This window comes from Spinacia oleracea, chromosome 6 (genome assembly GCF_020520425.1).
Source record: "Spinacia oleracea cultivar Varoflay chromosome 6, BTI_SOV_V1, whole genome shotgun sequence".
Classification (NCBI taxonomy): Eukaryota; Viridiplantae; Streptophyta; class Magnoliopsida; order Caryophyllales; family Amaranthaceae; genus Spinacia; species Spinacia oleracea.
Genome location: NC_079492.1, coordinates 143112020 through 143133154, shown reverse-complemented (window position 1 = coordinate 143133154; position 21135 = coordinate 143112020). Strand labels below are relative to the sequence as shown.

The 21135-nt window shown below is 36.9% G+C and overlaps 1 protein-coding gene across 2 annotated transcripts; it reads right to left on the bottom strand.

Moving 5' to 3' along the window:
• Positions 1 to 8399: 8399 nt before the first annotated feature.
• LOC110802097 (uncharacterized) lies at positions 8400 to 20864 on the bottom strand. 2 transcript variants are annotated; one of them, XM_022007520.2, is made up of 14 exons: positions 20521 to 20864; positions 20374 to 20424; positions 20201 to 20261; positions 20075 to 20107; positions 18955 to 19079; positions 13496 to 13630; positions 12836 to 12912; positions 12448 to 12707; positions 11781 to 11837; positions 11517 to 11685; positions 11048 to 11105; positions 10874 to 10959; positions 10737 to 10793; positions 8400 to 8882 (listed from the first exon to the last, which is right to left on the bottom strand). In XM_022007520.2, the coding sequence occupies exons 1-14, from the start codon at positions 20696 to 20698 to the stop codon at positions 8808 to 8810; spliced, it is 1422 nt and encodes a 473-aa protein (XP_021863212.1). In that variant the 5' UTR covers positions 20699 to 20864; the 3' UTR covers positions 8400 to 8807. The 2 variants fall into 2 exon arrangements, with proteins under 2 accessions (XP_021863212.1, XP_021863214.1); XM_022007522.2 differs by having other exon boundaries at positions 18955 to 19059; positions 20521 to 20550.
• Positions 20865 to 21135: the final 271 nt, after the last annotated feature.

Genomic DNA, 21135 nt, shown 5'->3' with positions numbered 1-21135 from the left:
AGGATATTCACATTCAATCTGAAAATGTTTTTAACACTTTCAATTATATTAATATATACGAAGTATGTCCATTAGATATTAGGTCATTGCATAGCTCATAAACTTATAGTTAATTATGGTTTACACACGCACCAACTTGGATAATCAAAATGCATGGAATCTTGCAAGAGTTGAAAATTATGGCCTCTCACAGATTCTTCAAGCATGTAATTAAGACTACTATAATCACAACATCTCTAATTTGATAGCCACCAAGTTTATAATTAAATTATACTGGCTCCCAAATCTAGCCACTATATCTCCTCTTAAAATTAATCAAATTGAGAGGGCTTGAACATATGAAATGATCCGAATCCACTTGGATAACACAGTAATGTGCTAATGTCTCAAATTATGTTAGCAAATACTTGTATGATGACTTAATTTTATTCTTCTCACCCTATTTTTTCGCCAATATCAGGAAAAGTATGTTTAGAACATACGTTAATGCAGTTTGTGAAAAATTAGGGCTAGCCGCTAGTTTACATTCAAGAAAAATAAACTTCAATAAGTAAAATTCAAGTGAACATGCATAATGTCTCCATTATTTATATTGTGAGAGTTAGAGTATGATGTTTGTTCATTCCCAATAAAACCCCAAAATTTAAAAAGGAAGAGAATTTCAATATGTGCATGATTGAAATGCAGTACACCAATAATTATGATGAAACTAAGAGTACAATTTTGGTGCAAGTGTACCATGTGTTTGCCACCACATTGGGTATTATCAGTTTTTAAGATTCACATTCATGAATGGAAGTACTAAAGTACATACAAGTATGAACAATTTGAAGGTTTATTTAGTTTCATCAAGGTAATTATCTAGTAACAGAGGAAGTTGATTAAAGCGATAATTATTTAAGATTAGAGGAAACATTAGATTTTAGACCCATAAAAGGAGTGCAAGTTTAATTTAAGTGGATACTTAAAATAGAGTATTACAAGTTTTTCAATTCTTTAATTTTAGTTTGATGCTAGTAAGTAAACTCAAGGATTAGGGTTTGGTTCTATCATTGTCAATATTTAGGAACAAAAAATAGGGTTCTAAATTAAAGTAAGTTCTTCGACTGTGATGTAATAACTAATAAGTATAAAATTAAACAAAAAACCACTAATTAGATCCTGTACAAGTTGAGATCATCATGATCATCGTGCTCGGGAAAGAACCGATTGTTATTTAATGCTGTAAATTAAATATATATACCATGTAGATGTAATTCAAAATTTTTAAAAAAAATCGTATTTTCATGAAAGACAATATTGAGTAAAGAAGTACGGGGTATGAGTTTTTTTTTTTTTTTTTTTGTGAATGAGTTAAAAGGACACTATAAATTATAAATGGGGGTGGGGTAATTCAGACGTGAGATTTATTGTACACAAGACTTTCAGTCTTAACTACTAGACTAAAACGCCATTAGTACGGGGTATAGGTTTATGAAAACAATAAAATAGGTTTAAATAAGAAATGTTTTTATTTTTCTTTCTACTCCTATTTAACAATGTAATAGTCTAATTGTTTAGTGAGAAATTGAATAATGTGAAAACTAATTTAGGATTAATTTCTTAGAGAAAGTAATCACTTTTCGATTTTAAAAATAAGGCGGTCATTAGAAGAAGAAGAGGTTAGAGATGCATGAACGTGGCAACAAATACACCTTAAGATTAATCAATTAAGGGGGTTTCAATTCTAAGCTTTGTCCACAAAGTTGTTTCTTAATAATTTTCAATTATATGAAAAAGAGCGTAAAGATTAATTAGTAGTTTACAGAGACAACCGTGGTTAGCTTGAGTTAATTAAGGGGACATACGTGCAATGCAAATATTAAAAAAGGTCAAAGCTGAAATTTTGAAGGCTTAAAATTTGGACATAATGACAAATTATCAATAAATATGACCTGTGCGGTTGGACGTACAATTGTGCTTCTAGTTAACTACCTTTATACTTCCCGTAGTCACAAGAGTTACAACGGTAATTGGGCAAAAAAAAAAAACATTAATGTACGGGAAGTCCTACCGGCTACCTGTAGGTCAATAGAGCTAATGTGACTCATCAAACAATGATAACCAAATACAGAGGAACAACGTTTTAGTCGGTATTTCGGCCAAGTTATCTACAGTCGGCATAACCTTGCCGGCAGAAATGAGACATATCCAAATTAGATGGTTCAAGGACTGATGGGTAAAGATCCATACAATTCGTACGGGTCGCCCGTCTATATATATGGACCCTTATTTAATGTGAAAGGTACGTAATCTCACCCAGTCATTCTGATAAGCATTTATTACAGAGCAGTCGGCATAATCTGATTTAAGCATCGGATGGGGAATTCTCGGATCATCCCCGAGGCTAGTTAACTATTTCATTGTGCAGGATACAGTCAACATCTTATCGCGAAGGAAATCCAACCCTAACACTGTTCCAAGTCCTCACAATTACATTTACAACTTCAAAAAAAAACGGAGAACATAGTGTTCAGAAGCATCGAGTGAAAAAACAAATGTTTAATACGGAGTACTTAGTATTGACGTATTATTTTCAAGAGGTTAATTAAGCGGCGGACTTCTTAACAGCAAAGATAAGTTCTTGTATTTCTATGCCGGTTTCATTTTCGTCTTTTGACGCCTCCCTTTCCCTTATTATTCCGTAAGGATGAGTTAAGTTTGCAGCTTCCCGGTGGACTAACCTGACTCTCTTACCTTATAGAAACTTTTTTTTGGCAATATCACTTTGGTCAATCCATCTGGATTTAGAAACTCTAAGAGCATATTTTATTGGTGTACAAGGAATTACGGAGTATAATTAAACAGTTGAGTCACATTGGCATAGATAGAGGAATTTGACTTTATACTTAACGGCACAATGAAACTGTAACTAACTAAGCTAACAAATTACGTACGGAATAGTAGTTTGGATTAATGTTTTAGTAAATTTGTCAAAAACTACCTTATGAAATTGAGTTTTTGTGAAAAAATTACCTTATAAAAAAAATGTTGTAAAATACTACCTATTGTAGAATTTTGTTGATTCTAGATTCTGGGATTGACTTTATTAGATGTATTGCACGTAGACCTGATCAAGACGAGCTCGGCTCCGAATTTTTGCGGGTTTGGGCAGAATTTTCCGGCCCAGTTTTCAGACCCGGCCCGACCTGGTCCGAGAATGGCCCGAAAAGCCCGGTATTTTATACCCAAATAGCGGATTTGGGCACAATTTTTTGGCCCGAATCTTGGCCCGGCTCGACATACCTGGCTGGTTTTTATGCCCAGGCCCGGCCCGACCCGGCGTTTGATCAGGTCTAATTGCACGTGGTATCTAACGGGAAAAGGGGAAAATAAATGACACGTAAGATGCACATGGCAAAATCAATCCCGGAAGTTTGAGATCAATCATAGTTCGGAAAAAGGTAACACAAAAACTTTTATAAGATACTCGTAGTTAATTACAATGTTTTTTTTTATAAGGTAGTTTTTGACAAAAGCTCAATTTTAGAAGGTAGTTTTTTGACAAATTTGCCTAATGTTTTTAGTGTTTTATAAGGAGTAGCATTTGTAACGGATGCACTATCGGCATATTGGTAGAACACCCTTCCTGGAATCTATCTTAAAAGGCTATTTAAAATTAAGCATCCTCAGTTAATCTGGCCTAATCAGTATATTGTCAGTCGCTCTAATTAAGACGATAAGTCACGTGATTCTTATTTATTGCCAAAGGTACGTGATCCAATTTTCATTATAATAAACATATGTTATAGAACAACCAACATTAACTGACCTAAGCAACGGAGGGGTCTTCAAATCACCCCAATGCTACTCATGCTAGTCAACTCCTTTATTGTGCATGCTATAATTTGCACATAAAGCAGAGAAGATCGAATCGGCCCCAATAAAGTTCTAATTCCATTATCAGAACATTATATTTTGAAATTTTGGGTTGTTTAAAATTGATAGGATTTGTGATTGAAATATATATCACGACTGTTCACTTGATGGGTAATCCAGTAATTAATCCCATTAAATAATACTCCAGTTAATGTTGGTCAATTTTAGACCATGGGTATATGTTTTTCAACAAAATGAGTAAATTATGGGACTCCATCTTAAGAATCTATTCTATATTAAAAAGCCCAAAGAGGGTTGCTTTGTCGTAATTTTTCTTTCCAAATTTGCCCTTTCTTAGCATATTAACTACAACTCTTTTTTTTTCTTTTTTTTTTCTTTTTTTTTTTAATAATATTTTGTATTATAGGTTTGCTAGACCTTAATGCTTCTAGACACTTAGTGTCGTTGCATATATCCATGTGGCCGAGGAGTACAGTAGAAAGTGTAATGTACTCTCTTTGTCCCAAATTACTTGTCTCAATTGGACTGCACACGCTGACCACCAATTAACCCTGTAAAGTTGTCTATACATTTAATAAGAAACGAAGTATATAATTATTATTTTTTGTAAAGCTAAACATCTTCACGCTGCTTTTTATAGAGATAGAGATATACACTTATAAACTTGCAAATAAGAATGATAAATTTTTGTTTGATGAAAACAATTAAGAAATAATGTCTTTTATGTTATATGGAGTACTTAATTAATATGAATACTCCTTCCATTCTTGAATGTTAGTCCTTTTGGAATCCAAAACAATCCAACAAAAGTACAATTATCACATGAATTTCAATAGAATATAGGAAAAATTGATTCTAAAAATACAACCTTTAAGCGATCTTCTTAAAAAGGTCCGACTTTATGTTTAACTAAGAATAACACAACCTTTTAGACCTGTCTTCTTTTAAAGGGTTCCCTCGTAAATGATTTGCTACAATAGGTAATATGAAAATCAACCTCACAAATTAAACATTTTTTCTTTATATAATTAACAAGAGGATTAAAAAAAAATATTATAGAATATTTCCTATTTTAGCAAGTTATTTTAGAAGGGAGCCTTTTGAAGGAAGATAGGTCCAAAAGGTTGTGTTATTCTTAGATAAACATAAGGTCGACCCTTTTTAAGCAGATCGCTTAAAGGTTGTATTTTTGGAATCAATTTTTCCTAATATATGACTCATGTGGCCATGTGTTTAGAATAGAGAAATAATTGTGGGGTTTAAGATAAAAGCTTACTTCAGAGTAAACAAGTGTGTCTTTGGATATTTATAAGGGTATAAAGGGAATAAATGCTAGATAAATAATGAAAGATTCCAAAAGGGACTAATAAAAATGAATAACTCAATAATAATAATAAAAAAACGACTAACATTAAAAAATGGTAGTAAAATTATAAATATACGTCGAGCCACACGTGCAGCGCACGTGCTTTTAACTAGTATTATAAAAATATATATACTCGTATGCATCAATAAGTTGCTTTGCAAGTTCGCACTTCACAATAAGTTCACATGGATCGTTTTTGGTTTTAGTCCCGTTTTGAAACTTGACTGTAAAAACTGTGAACACTACTTACTGTTCTTAGTTCTTACTAAAGGGATTCGAATCTACAACCTCTCATACATTCATACACATATATTCAACGTTAATTATTAGGCCAAGACATCAGGTATATGTATTGTTCTTATTAATGGTCGTTATATCGTTTGAATAATCTACCGACCAAGTAGTGTAAAATTTTAACTATTCAAGTCGATAATTTTTTTTAATAAAAACCCCTACACAAAGCAATAAGTAACTTAAGCTGAAACTTGTTGAAAGTATTAGGTCATGCATGACCTAAATTATAGTAATATATCATTATGTGATGAATCACGACGCCTAGGAAACATGCACCTCGATCTGTTAGCTTGTGCTTAAAGCCTAAAACATACTATTAACAACGATTAATTAGCTACTTAGCCGACCACTTAAAACGTTACAGCTGGATTATCAATTTAATAATTGCTGACTGTAAGCGTAATGCAGCCCAGTTAATTACCATTGGTGTACTAATTATGGTAGCTAATTAACAATGTAATGCATGTTTCCTACATTGAAGACACATGACATGGAACTATGGAGAGCGGTTAAAGACACTTTCTTGCTAAGTCAAGAGTAGAGATGTCAAAACAGGTCATCGGGTCGGGTTTGGGTCGGGTCATCTCGGGTCTCGGGTCATGATCAGGTCGGGTCGTGTCGGGTCAATATTCCATTTGGGTTGAGTTCAGGTTCGGTCGGGTCGACTTCAGGTCGGGTCATATCGGGTTTTTTCCTATCCCGGGTTCGGGTCGGGTCACATTTCGGTCAGGTTTGATATCGGGTCTTATCGGGTCGGGTTTAAGTCGGTTTGTAGCAGATAATTTCGGGTTCGGGTCTTATCGAGTCGAGTTTAAGTCGGTTTGCAACATAGTTATTTTCGGGTTCGAGTCTTAGTTTGGATCGGATAATAATCAGATCAAATGGAATTCAGGTCGGGTCACTCTCAGGGACGGGTCAAACTCGGGTCTGATAATTAACCTATACATTTTAATTATTTTATACTCTAATTTTTTTTTTAAAACTTATTTTAGAGTCAATAGCAGGTTTCATCGAGTTACAATCGGTTTCGGGTTGACATCGGGTCTGGTATCGAATCGGGTTCGGGTCATTGTTCGGTCGGGTCAGTTCGGTTACCGGTCATTTTCGGGTCGGGTGTCGGGTTCGGGTTCGGGTGTTACAACATCGGGTTAAAATCGGTTATCGGTTTTTTCGGGTCGGGTTTCGGGTTACCTGTTTAACCGTAATTTCGGGTCATGGTCGGTTACGGGTTCGGTCGGTTCAGGTCGGGTTTTCAGGTCGGGTCAGTTTTTGACAGCTCTAGTCAAGAGGGAAACTATATGATAGGAGAAGTAGAACCACCCCTCTAAGAGTCTAAGGTGCATCCGGGTGCACTTTAAACCCTCTTATATTTTCTCATTGTGCACATCATGTGAGGAGAAAATGTAATTAGAAAACCATTAATGGACATAAGGATAGACTAGAGCTGGTTGTTGTGCGGGTCGGTGCGGGCCAAAAGTTGGTTGGGTAATGAAGGGTCATTTTCAGCGGGTTAATAATGGGCGGGTCAATAATTGGCCGATAGTAGTTGGGTCAATAAACAAAATAGAAAAAATGAAAAAATGAGTCGTATCACGTATGTGAATAAAAGTGAAACGAAGTTATACACATAATTTTTTGGGGAGTATGTCATTAACTTTTTAGTTTTAAAAATTGTTTTTATAAATTTGACGATATATGAACCCTGACCAATAAAAACCTTGTCCAATAAAAACCCTATTAACTTGACCCTAACCTTGACGATATTAGGCTATCTTGTCTGTTATGTGTGCCTCGAATCTTCCTTGAAGGATGTTAAGGTGTTATAGTGGAAGGTCTGACTTCAAATGGACATATCTCATGATCTACTCATTAGATTGAGTTGATTCAAGTTGGAGGTGAAAGCTTGGCTCAATAGCTTTCCAACTTCTGGTCATAAGCTCATTTTGGATGAGAAATGAGGGAGTTATGACCATTTTACGAGAAGCTGTCATGCAGCAGGGGAAGTTCGGCCGAACCTGCTGGAGGTTCGGCCGAACCTGCTGGAAGTTCGGCCGAACTCTTAGAATGTTCGGCCGAACCTGAAGAGATCAGTAGCTATGATTTTGGAGGTTCGCCCGAACTTTTTTGGTAAGTTCGGCGAACCTGACCTTGGTTCGGCCGAACCCTTTAAAGGTTCGACCGAACTCTGCGGGTAATCTGTTTTCTTCTCCGCAAGGTACAATCGACGTGGCCTTTTCTTGTCCCTTAGATTGGTTTGATGTCTAACACTATAAATATCAAATGTAATGAGATTTTCATAATTAAGAGAGAGAAACACAAGTGAGGTTGAAACCCTAGATCTAAGCATACATAGAATTCTCTCTTCTTCACCTTTGAGAATTCCTCTTTGTAATCCTTTCTCCATTGAAGAGTAATACAAGCTCCAAACCCTCCCCTATGGTGGATGTAGCTCATTGAAGAGTGAACCACCTTAAATCTTTGTGTGTGTTTTTAATTTCTTTAATTATTTCTTCTCATTATTCAAACATCAAATTGTCATAAAAATCAACATACAAGCCTAAAAGGTCCTTCATTTATAACATTGTCCAATAACCAGGTCTAGGTTAGACTATCTTGTGAAAATCCGGTAATAGAAAAGCGTGAAATTGAGTCTTGAAAATACCAAGACACCACTTAACACATAAGATGGTTAGTATTGTGCATCAAAATGTTCGCATGCTATTTGAGCTTGGTTCAGTCAGGTCGAGCTGATCAAGATGTGTGCCTTCATGTGTTTGCTGCTTTTGTTATGTATCAGCTGCACAAGATTAAGCTTATTGGCAAGCTGTCTACAGTCGAACCCGTTTCCAGGATCCACAAATTTTAAAGCAATAGTAGATTTAAATTTGTGATGAGTGTTCATAAGTTTTGTTCATCAAATCAAAACATTACATATTGATTATTTGAATAAAATAACAATCATTTTCTTTACTAACTGATATTGGATCTTGACAGTGAAGGCCGTAAAATACAAATCTGTGGAAACTATTGTAACTTACTTAAATTCACAACGTTACAACAAAGATCCCTCCGCGTAAATGGCTAGCTATGCAAACTACCAAGATGGGCTGTTTCCGAAATTTTTCAAAGGCGTGCTTTTCTTTTGGAACCTTCGCCTGATGATGAAAGACGGTGAACATTACTTTTGAGCTCTGTACAGCAGCTACCTTTGAGGAATACCATTCGGTGAAGTTGGAAAGACACAGCCGAATGACTTTGAAACTCAAGTCTATGCAGTAGTCAACTTCCTTAACCGTCTGTCATGGTTAAGCATTGCACTTGCACTATCCACCACCAAAATGATCTGAAACAACGATCAGACAAGACGTTTAGAATCCTTCTAGAATATTCAGGATAGCTAGGTACTATCATGTAGACATAAAGGAACAAGGACATTTCACAGTGGGGGTTGGCTCGAATGGAAAGTGATTGTTTCCGTAACATAACATCAAGATGCAAGTATTAATGCATTACCAATAACATGAGTAGACTGTTAAGATAGGAAAACGAAGGTAGTAAAGTGACAAGAGAACTATTTCTCATGAGTAATCGTGTAAGCTAGTATCCCAAAGAGACTAACTTAACTAGCGATAAGAAATTCAAATCACGTGAAAAAGGTAGGTGAATAACTGTATAAGAACAGCTCTAGGTTGCAAGCTCTTCCAACTCATTTCCTATTATTCCTTTCGAAACTAAACCCAAAGACAAGGCCCTGCCTACATAAGTCATTGCCAAACCAGTTTAAGCAACTAATCATGCAAGTCAAACAAAACTAAACTTAATAAGCAAGCAGTTCAAAAGATTCAAGAACTAGGAGTAGAACGTTAGGGTAAACACATTAGTAGCTGTATGATAAAGTTGCGACATTTAAACACGATCAAATACAACCACATATCTTTCCTTAGGCCTTGTTTGCTTGATTTATTTCTGACAAAATAATAAGTTAAAATAGAACAGGTTCAGACAATCTCACTCACAAATAAGTCTATTTTGGACAAATTAGGTTTTTTTTTCCAGATGTTCAGAAAAAATAGGCTAAGATAAGTTAAGATAAGTTCATACAAAATCAGCCGAATAGAACACAGCCTAACACCTTACAATTAAAAACTAAGTGCTGATGCATGAGGCACAAGGCGAAGGTACATAAATCGTGCACAAGGATCCACTATCTTGCGAAAAGCCGAAAAACGTTCGAGATAATTTTGACTTTAATTTTTGGGAAATGTATTATTTATCACGTTATATTTAAAAGAGGATGTTTATTCAAGGAGTAAGAAAATTAGAGGGAGGGGGGATGGGAGGAAGAAGCAAACACAAAAGAAGAATGAAGAAATGAGCCTCCAAAGGCATGTGCCTCGTGCGCCTGATTTTCTTGGGTGCAACAAGGGTTGCTCGAGGAGCTGAGGCTAGCACGTATATGTGTCTTGCGGCGTGTTTTTAAAACCAAGTTTAAAACATCAACCAGACAAAAAAAAATTAGGGCTGAAAAATTGAATCTAATATGTTTTACATAGTAACTTTCTCGAGTATAAATAAGTTTTCAACTGAATTAGACAAGATTGATGGGCTTTCTACAGTGTCCCGACTCAAAATATTCTGTCTGGTTCACCATGTTCAATAGAGTCTAATTCACATCTGCGACTCTTTCAAACACATTTTTTTTAACAGAAACCTCAAATACATATTAAATCGGGCAAGGATAAAAAAAACTTGATGGGATCTTCCATGTGGTGTCCCAAAGTTCTATCTGGTAACAAGGTTTTTGACAAATGTACATATATCCCGGTCATCTTGATCCAATTATAACAAGAGCTTGCAGTTGCAGTTAAGTTCGGCTTATTAACTGCATTGAATTCACCCTAAAATGGGAACCAGCTGATGGTTAAAGAATATTCCTTTTGGAGGGATTTGGCACAAGAAGGGTATTTTAGCTTCAGCAATTGAATTTCATTCGGAAATTCAAGATATGATTGAAATCTCATCGTTTGACAAAAACTAATTCTATGCAACGTTGTAAAATAGACGTAAACCACAGGGGTATCCCACCAGTTGTCAAAAGCCTTGGGCACAAAATCGAATTTACATTAAAGAAAAATGTCACACACGTCGACAATCCTTAAATTGAATATCAGAAGTGTCCTAATCAAAGAAATCAAACCTGGAGGGCAGCATAAGCTATAGCAGTTGCATAGTAGAAATTGGCATTCCCAGTTCCCTGTAGGAAGAACAATCCAGTGAGAACAAAACTACACACTCACTAAGGTAGCCAAGAAAATGAGGTAAATAACAGCATACCCTCCATATCCAAAGATTGTGCATAACAGGACTCAGGAGATTAACACCAATATACCCACAGAAGAGGACAAAAGAGAAATGCATATCTGCAAAACAGCAACAAAATTATCGTTCCATGTCCACTTATATGAAGTTATAATTATAAAAGAATAATGAACAACTCTACGGACTTGCCTGCTAACTGATTGATAAACAAGCCAAACAAACCAAGGTACAAAGCAGAATCTGCAACCTGAACAATATCAAACAACAAAGGAACCAGACAAGGATACATTAGGTACACAGCACAATATAGGGAAATAACATGTCTGAACAAATATCTGATCAACAGAAATATAATAATTCTGGAGTCATTCTTTGTTATTCCCCGGTAAGGTTAGACATTCCAAGCTTGTCTTTACCTCTTTTTCTCCACCATATTCTCCTTTTTCAAGGATAGGTGAACAAATATAGTATGATCCATTTTAGACAGGTCGAACCTTCAGTTTCAAAAGACCAACTTCATTCCAGAGTATTGGTTAATAAGAATTTACTGTTTTCCGTTCAGCACTTCAGCCAGAAAAACTCATTATTTTGGTTTACCATTCAGCCTAATTAACTGCAATGCTTAAAAATAAAAGTATTTAAAGATAGGGGTACTTACTGACGGGTAAGTCTTCAGCATTGAACAGATGGCAACATAGACAAAAGCCAAGAAACAAGGCCGATGTTTCATCCGTATGGCCAATGGCAATATCATGAAGAGAATGTTCATGTGGATCACTATCAGGAAAAAGTTTCTGAAAAAATCAAAAACTTCTGCGAAGAAGTACCTATAGTTAGCACAACAAACAGATTAGTCACACGAAGACTAAGAAGTCAGCTGAAAAGTGCCCCGTTTCTCCCGAGTTTATTGTTCGTCACTCACCATAAAACACCTATATTTGGAGACAAATCCTCCACTGTCAAAATAAATCCATAGGTCCTGCAGAAAACACTCAAACAAGTTAAACCATAATGTGGCTACCCAACACATTGCATCAAGATACAGTTGAAGATAAATGAAAAGTTCAACATTATTCCCATTGTTCGGCAGAGTTCGCCCAAGTCAACTTTGCAAGAAGACCAAGATTAGAGGGGGGAAATAGGAATAGCTTTAAACACATAGTAAGATAATAGACACTTCGGAGTTGGGACATCAAATGTGAATATATGAAATCGGTAAGGATGGCAATCATTACATACTTCTTCCCCATATCAAAGAGAGTCACCACTGCAATGCAGATACTTGGACAAGTCAAATTATTAATATTGATCTCAAGCAGCATGCTCAACCTACTTGGTCTTTTTGCATCAAATCTACGCATTTCACTTTCAGTTCGGACAAATTAGGACCCAAAAATATTCTAGGGCCTTTTTTCTTGACAAACAACATTATTGTCAATTTAATTAGGAAACAATCGTAAGATGGGAGACACATGTATACAGGCTTTTCCATAAAAATATGAAGAGGATTCTTTTGGCCACATCCTAGTAATGGAAAAGAGAGTATTTATTTACTCTTAATGAAAGGAAAAACATTTGCTTCTAGCTACCTCTTAAACATCTCTTGTAAACCACCATTCTGTCTGACAGAGATTCCACACAGAACCAGAATATAAATTGACCAAGCTGACGCCCATAATAGGAATAAGATAACTGGTCGCCATGAAAAAGAAGGTAATGCCGAACCAGTGATTGGTTTCACATGCTGCAAACTACTATCACTAGAATCCTTTGCAGTCTCTCTGGAAATCTTTTGCAAAAACAATTTCTTTGGAGGTGCATCTGGACCATAGCCGAGCAAGAGGATCACCTAGAACACATATATGCCCAATTGCCCATTCATTTGAAAGTTTGAATAGAAATCCCAATAGAAGAGAAAGACGATTGCTTTTCATATGATGATAGCAGACTAGCCAATGTCAAAGAAACAGATAATACCGGTATAAGCAGAACTGCTGGATAAAGTGATATATGAGTAGCCAATACCCATCCAACAGCTGCCAGAGGTATCAAACCTGCATCGGTTTATTTCAAGATGTTAAACACTAATGGAGACGTCGAGAAATTGATGCAAAAAAATACTATGCATAGATGAAAACCAAAATTTGAAGATTTTGACAAAATTAGCTGTCTAGTAGAGATCCTATAATTGACATAAGTAATAAAGATAATACGGAAAAGAGGAAAGAGGTGTAGCACAGAGCCTAGCAAAAGGCAAACAAAAGTTTAGTCAATGGCCAACTATGTTAAAATTCTTCCTTTTACTCTGGGTACCCATTTAGATACTTGACCAGTCCTACATCTGTGTGAACACTCGACATTTCATTTTGAACAAAAAGCATGCAAATTTGCATAAATGGATGAATCTAACACCTGAACACAGACTTGTGTATTTATGAAGCCGCAAGGAGGATTTAGAAGCACAAGCTTACAGCAACTCACATGTGGATAAGTTTTCAGAAATGGCAACTCTGTCAAATCATGTATTTATCAGAAAACATTCGAGGTCCTTGGCTTCAGGACGAATATAACAAACTATGGACAAGAAAGAACCAAGAGAGGAGCAATTTATATAGGAAAAAATGGTTGGCGTCTTACGTTTACATGCTCCATAAATAGACAAAATCACAAGAAAGTTTTCAATGGGAGATGTCGATGATCCCATGCATGTAAGGATCGTCAAAGGATTCCACAGGTAAAATAGAGCTGAAATGTCCCCAGAGGCGTAAAATTCTGAAACAAAAACAAGTTTACATTTTATTAGTCCACTGCTTACAAGGGTAAATCAATGTGAGGGCAGATAAAGATAAAGAGAACTTTACACGCAAGCAAACGAAAATAAGTATGGTTTGTGCCTTTGGGGTTTTATTCCTCCTCGGCTACAACTGACTCCTAGGGGAAAGGACCAAACAAGTGACAACCCCATATTTTGAATCAGGTAAGCCTAATGTACTTAATAGGGATGAGGCAGACCTAATTTCTGCATGGTGAATTTTGCCTGACCAGCAAGTTATATCCTACGGGCTTGTCATAATTAGACAAAGAAAAGAATACATATTTTTTCACCGATGGCCAGTCATCACAAGACAAACAATAACTTAGTAAGGTCATGCAGTCCATCCTTGATTCCTGTCTAATTAATATAAAACCAATGTAACAAACTAACAACATTCCCCTTTTCAAACGATCCAATGGATTCATCACATAGGGAAAAAAGAAAAGTACGGTCAACCACAGTCACTATAACTCAGATTATAATCTCTACTTTCTACAACTATACTAGCGTTGAAATGGAATCCACCCCAACTCCCCCCCCCTACCGTTTGCCCCTTTCTTCACTGTACAGTATCAATCTATTCAGGAAACAAAACAACTCATCAACATAGGAGATCACATGCAATGTAGACAAGCTGCTCAATTGTTTTCAGCACAACACTTGGGATACGGACTAACATGGTTGCAAATTACTTGCATACTCTTTATCCACATCCTCTAACTAGATCAAAAGTTACATTGACTGAACTACATTTATCTTACTCACAAGCTTACCTAAATTTCAGAAACGTCAGTTACGTCACGGCATCACTTTGTGTACTTGTGCAAAGGATTGTAACTAAGGAAAGACAAGAGAAGCTTAATACCCTAACTAAGTTTAAAGGCATTACATGTCGTGTCCAGGCTCAATCAAGATCATATCAAACTAGGTTGTCCGAATACATAAATTCATAAGAACTTTTTATACATAGATCCAAATGCTTTCAGCATTTCATTTGCCCGTTTGCAACCCAAGCCTCCACTTCTACTATCTTGCCCTATTATTTTCCTCCATGACTGACTCCACAACAAGGTTTGTCACCACCTGTAATAATATAACCACCAGATGTTTTAGCCATCACCAGAATCAAATCCTCTCTTTCTTGTCTATCTCTTAAAGCTAAATAGCAAGTTATTGCATGACAGCTCAACAAGTGCTTTGCCCCAAAGAATTTAAAGAAGATTAAATGTTCATAGCTAGCCAAAGTCCACAATAAATTTTGGAAGATCATATTTGCACTGTTTTCAAGGTGTTTCTCATCTCTGAACTCCTCGTGGTGGCAACTAGCTCATATACTCTCTTGTTCTGTCCTTGAAGCCCTTCTTTACCCCATGGGGTACGGCAATGAAGTGCTAGATCCACTTGCTTTTCCGATTGCTCTAGACTGCTACACAGAATTCTACTCTCCTGATACACTCTTTTGAACTCAGAATAAATTTTTGCTGAGAAAACTAAATGCAGCCCAGATATAATTATTGCGATGGCTGTTCCCGCCCCTAAAAAATCAACATGGCTTCACCATAATATAAAGTATAAAAATTGTATCACTCATCCCTCTCCATAACACAAACTGAATGGGACAACTTGTGTTATTGTGTGTGTGTGTTTGTGCGTGGGCGCGTTATGTGTTTGTGCGTGGGCACATTATGTGTTCGTGTTTAACGCTGAGTCGCTGATAGCGCCGATTAAAATTGTACTACGTACTTTTGTGTCAATGTGTACAGTATATATTAAGAGCTTCAGACGATGATATCGGTCACATGCCTACATGGAAAATCTATATCAGAATACCCAATGACAAACATCAGATATGAAAATAAGAATAACACATATGGAATTTAAAACCATTACTAGGAGCAGTGAAGTTTAATTCAGAGAAAGATACTGACAAGAGACGAGAGTAAATTTTCTTATTGTGAGTATATGTAGAAAAACAATATTCATTCAATAGGGAATGTGAAGATACAAAAGAGGAGGACCAGAACTCTAGCAGTCCACCACAAATCAAGGCACAGACAAGAAAAACCAGAATCACACAAAACATCTCAAAGGGACACGTCGTGGAGATTCTATGAGCGTGAGCCCTAAAAGAAGCCAAAAAAAAAAAAAACCTTTGGAAGTCGCACCCATAAAGTATTCAATGAAAACTCCAACCGCAAAATCTCCTGTCATTCCTCTGCACACAAATCACCTACAAAAAGCATCCTGCCATAGAATCTTATGCCCTTTCCTCCAACCAAACTTCATATAATGAATGTGCAAATGCGCTAGAAAGTAGAATGAACCATCCTATGACTCCCAACAATACTAAACAACCTCTACCAACCTGGAAGTTTGGTTGGAGGAAAGGGCATAAGATTCTATGGCAGGATGCTTTTTGACTTTTTGTAGGTGATAGCCTTGTAAGATCTCTGTAGATTATCACGCGTATTGAGTTCTCCACAGTAGAATCTTTTTACCGGCTTCGGAACCTTAGCCATCTAAATGAAAGTACTGAGTGCGGAAAATGATGAGTAAGTGTATCCAGAAGATGTTTATAAAAAGAGAGACAGGAAAAAGATCCTGAAAATATGCCAGCCACAATTTTACACTCTCCTATCCTGGAATCAGAGGAGGAAGAATCTAGGATACCCAACAAGTTAGTTAGCTCTCTCAACTGTCAAAATGAGGCTCCCTCTAATAAAAAAAAAAAATAAGAAAATTTGTCACAATTCCTCACCCAAAAGAAAGAAATAAGAGTAAGATGCAGGGACAATCTAAGCTAAGAGGGAAAAGTGATACTAAATGGCTGCTCCCCTTCCCATAAATATTCCCAAAAGCACTGTGCTCTCCATATCCACCATATAACTGACCAAGGGAAACAAAGAGAAGAGAACTGTGAAATGATCCTCCTAGAGCAAGTGTCAGGACTCAGGAATCAAGACCCTGTTAATACATCGCAATCATTTTGTCACCCCGGTATCATTATGTGCAGAAGAGAACCAGGCTCCATCAGGAAACGCCACAATCAGTTCCCCACTAAAGAGATCCTTCTCGGTACCAAATAACCAAAAACCACCCACTAAAGAGATCCGTCTCGGTGCCAAATAACCAAAAACCACCCACTAAAGAGATCCTTCTCGCCTTCTCGGTACCAAATAACCAAACACCAGTCCACCCTCCTCCTTAGGTCAACACACTTCCATCTCACGAGAGCAAGAGTATTACTACTCCTAAAGAGAAGTAAGCCCTCTCCTCAGTCCTCACCTACCCCTTAGCACACAAAAAATCCCTCATAAGCCTTTGCAGTCTTCTAGCAACACCCACCTGAATCTTAAAAAGGGTGAGGATTAAAAAGAAAAGTTTGAATGAGAGAATTACAACTCCGAAAAGAAAAATAAGCACTCTGACTGTCTTCCACCTGTCCAACTTTCTAATTTATATCTCTGCTACTACTCTGAGAGTCAACCCTCCACCACCACCCCCCTTGATACAACCAGCCAGTGAGGAGTACCTATCCAAAACACTAGGCTATAGTAGGACAAGCTAACCTTAAGACCGCAGCATAGCACGAAAACTTGGAGGGTCAGAATATTTTAAAACCAGTATCAGAAAAGAAAAGGACAACAATATCAACAAACTGCCATCTGAGACACCACCACCTCTTACCAGCCTGTAAGATAACAAACTAAGAAGCCCAACTCCTCCACCCCCACCTCTCCCTCCCTCCCTAAAAAGCACCCTACTCAAGACATCTACCACCAAAGGAAACAGAAAGGTGAAAGAGGATCACATGCCACTACCTCTTGGGTCTCCCATTCACTGAAAATAAAATACATACCCACAAATCAATCCCCTCCGCCTGAGATCAAAACCTTTATTCAACATCACCATATCCTAAAACTTCCAAGAAATCCTACCACGAGCCTAAAAATTGCCCACGTCTACGACAATTCGTCCACCATCTCACCAGCCATCAAAGCTGCATCCAAACTTTGTCTGTCTCCCACAAAGAGCCTTTTGTTACAAAAAAAAAATGGGCTAAGTAAGACAACTGGTTGCGACAACCTTATCCAAAATCTTTCATAAACACAAGTGAGTAGACTCAAAACCTTTAACGTACCTAAATAAACCTTTCCTTCTTAGAAACAAGAGTTCATACTCTTACAAACCACTCCAATCATACAACAACAACAAAGCCTTAGTCCCTAAACCCTAAACCACTCCAATCATAAAGTATAAAAATAAAAAATACTCATAAAACACCTCAAACAAGTCATTGTTAACAGCAACCCAACTCATCAGTCATCGGGCTTCATATTAAAGGATCCCTCTTGAGCTCATCAACTTCAAACTCCCTCTACAGCCAAACAGTCATGCTCATAAAATCCAATTCAACCCATTAGTAGAAAGACCATCAACCTCCTCTTCCTAGAAAAGGTGATTAATAAAAGAAGAAATCTCCTCACCACAAACATCTTGACCCCTGATGAGTTCCATGCTCTCAACTTCAACCTTTTCAAAATAAAACTTCTCCTCCCATAAACAACCTTCAAAACAAATTCGACCAACTAACCCCCTTTTTTTCCAGCTACTGTTTCATTTCTGACATCGACTTCTATTTTCTTTAAGCAACACATTTCTATCTCATTTTTTAGATTCTCTTTGGAGTTCCAACTCGCTGGTTAGAAGACCATCACTCTCTTGCCTTATCAGTGTCAACAATACCTTGAATAAGATCTCTTATCCTCACCATATTATCACCAAACACCTCTAAAGTCCTAACATAAGCGATCATAAACAATTTTAAACTTTCGCATCTTTAAAACCCCTATACCTCTCCAAAACAAGATTTATTTCCATACTTCCGAAACCCGATCCTTAATTGTGATGAATAACCCACGCATTATAAAATCTAAAAGGATTAGGGCCCTAACATGATTTAATTGATACAACAAGATCTAAACCAATCAAATACCTTGAACTTGATTAAATATATCCATAATTAAAAGACCTAGTGCATTTCCCTACAAAACCATATTTTCAAGCATATGCATAACTCTTCTAATAAAGAAGTTTCACTTTTACTTTAAGATACATACACATATATTATTGGCATAGTTGAATTATACATATGCTATTTCTCATGATTATTCTTTAAGGGGTCAATTTCCAAAAACTTATATATATAATGGACAATTTTAGTCTTTTATGTTTTCTAGATTATTTAAAAAAGATGAAATTCTTTGACATTGCAAATTACCTGAGCCTCCCAATATTTTTTCAACGCCTAGTGCTTTCAAACTCTGGCAATATGCTGATTGAAGCTTCTGACCAGTTGCTCGGAGAAGCAATGCAGCAATCAAATCTGCAATCACAAAAAGCAGACTATATCCAAGCGTTGATATTGACCATGAAGATTCTTTTTTCTATATTTCGGTTGAATATTTGGCTGATAAAAAAATGTAAAAGATATCTACGCAATTCAAAAGCATGAATTCAACATACAAGAACACATTGATCCCAGTGCTTCACCAAAGTAGAAAGCAAACAAACCCTTGACAAAAACTTCAAAACCAAAATTCAAGGAAATAATGGAGAAGAAAGTGGCAAAAGACGAAACAGTGAATCAACAGACAGTAGGCCTCAAAAATTAGGTTGAGCAAAACTTTGCAGAATCCTATGTAATTTTATAGTCCCAACCGGTATTCAGAATAACACTTTGTTTGGTTGGCATTTGCGGGGGGTAAGTAAAGAGACGGGAAAGAAGGGAAGAGAAAGGGAGGGGAAGACTGAGCTTCCATTTTCTTTCCAGATACTTCCAACAATATAGGGGTTTGATTAATTAAAAGGGGAAAGAAAATGAATCCATCCAATTCTCTCCCCTTTGCCTATGTCTTATCGAAATAAGGGGAAATGCATCCCTCACTTTCTCTCCAAATTTTCCAATCCAAACATAATGTAAATCTCCACAATGTGCATTAACTAATAATCCCTTCATTGGAAAATAAACATCTTGGGTACCTACAAAACTATGTCTCCATTTACTAATTAAATAATAAATCACAGTATAATTTCACATGATAGCCAGCCATTTGGAAGGAACGGAGTAATGTGGGGGACGAGATGATGGGATACAAGTACACAACCCGCACAAAGTCGTCCTAGTAAATTCATACATAGTTTTAGACATTAGATACGATGGTTTAGACAAATGCCACACCTAACTCATAAAAAAAAGTGTTGCCAACAAGCACTTAGCAGTACCAACAAACAAAGAGCTAACTCTAAAATCTTCCAATCGATATCATGAAATCCACTACTAGCCTAACAATAAAAAATGGAACTCCACTAACACAGAACGCGTTGAAGGGAAGATTTACCTGCACAAAATGTGGCTTGGCTGACCATCAATGCTACAAAAATTGCAACAAAACATAGGTTTAGCAACAATTCAATTAAAATAGTACTCACAATCACCAACACAACATAAATTCATCAGTTATTACTTTCTAACAGTTAAAGGACCAAGCACTGAGAGCAGCAAAGGAGACCCGTGGTACATAGATCCTGCAAAAATCCCCAAAATGAAGAATTTTTTTACAAAATAAGCAAACCCAAGTTCAAAACCAATGACACCCACAAAAACAAATTTGAAAATATGAATTTTCTCGAAACAAACCAGCATAAGGGGAAATTGATGCCTGCTTCTTCAACCAGTAGCCCTCAGCAACTGCCAAAAATTCAATCATAGAATAAAAAAGGGTTAGCAATTAAACTTGCAAACTAAGTGGGATTTCAACTATAGGTAGAGAAGAGTGAGAATTACGGCGGCGGAGGGAAGTGACAGGGGTGGAGACTTCGGGTCGGGAGGCTAACTGAGAGAGGATATCTGGGAAGAAGTAGATGAGTACAAGTCTGAAGATGATTGCTGCAATTGCCCATTCCCAGAATCTCGTTACCTCCTTCGTCTTTGTCGATGATTTTGTGCTGTCTTCTTCTCCCATCTCTCTCTCTTCCGTCGAGTCGTCGACGAGTTGAAATGGATCTGGAATTGCACGGTGTTTTTTATGTCGTGGAGCAGCGATCAGTTCGTCTCCGGCGAGAAGGGATACACAGTTTTTCTTTTTTCTTTTTAATGTCCCTGACTCCGATTACAAAATCTTACCTTATGACCGTCAGTGTTGTACCGTTCCGTACTTGTGTTACTCGGTAAATTTAGACTGGGTAAACGGGTCGTTTGGATTGTAGTCTGATTAAGTCCACTCGGGTAGGATCGGATCATTTGGGTTATTTTCCTTTCGGATCGGCTTTGTGTATGTGTTGGGTTCATTTGGATTTTGGGTTACTTCGTATTTTTATAATTGGGTCGGGTTTGATTCGGGTCAGGATTTTGGATCAATATCAGATCGGCCCGTATGTGATCTGTTCATACGAATCAGAT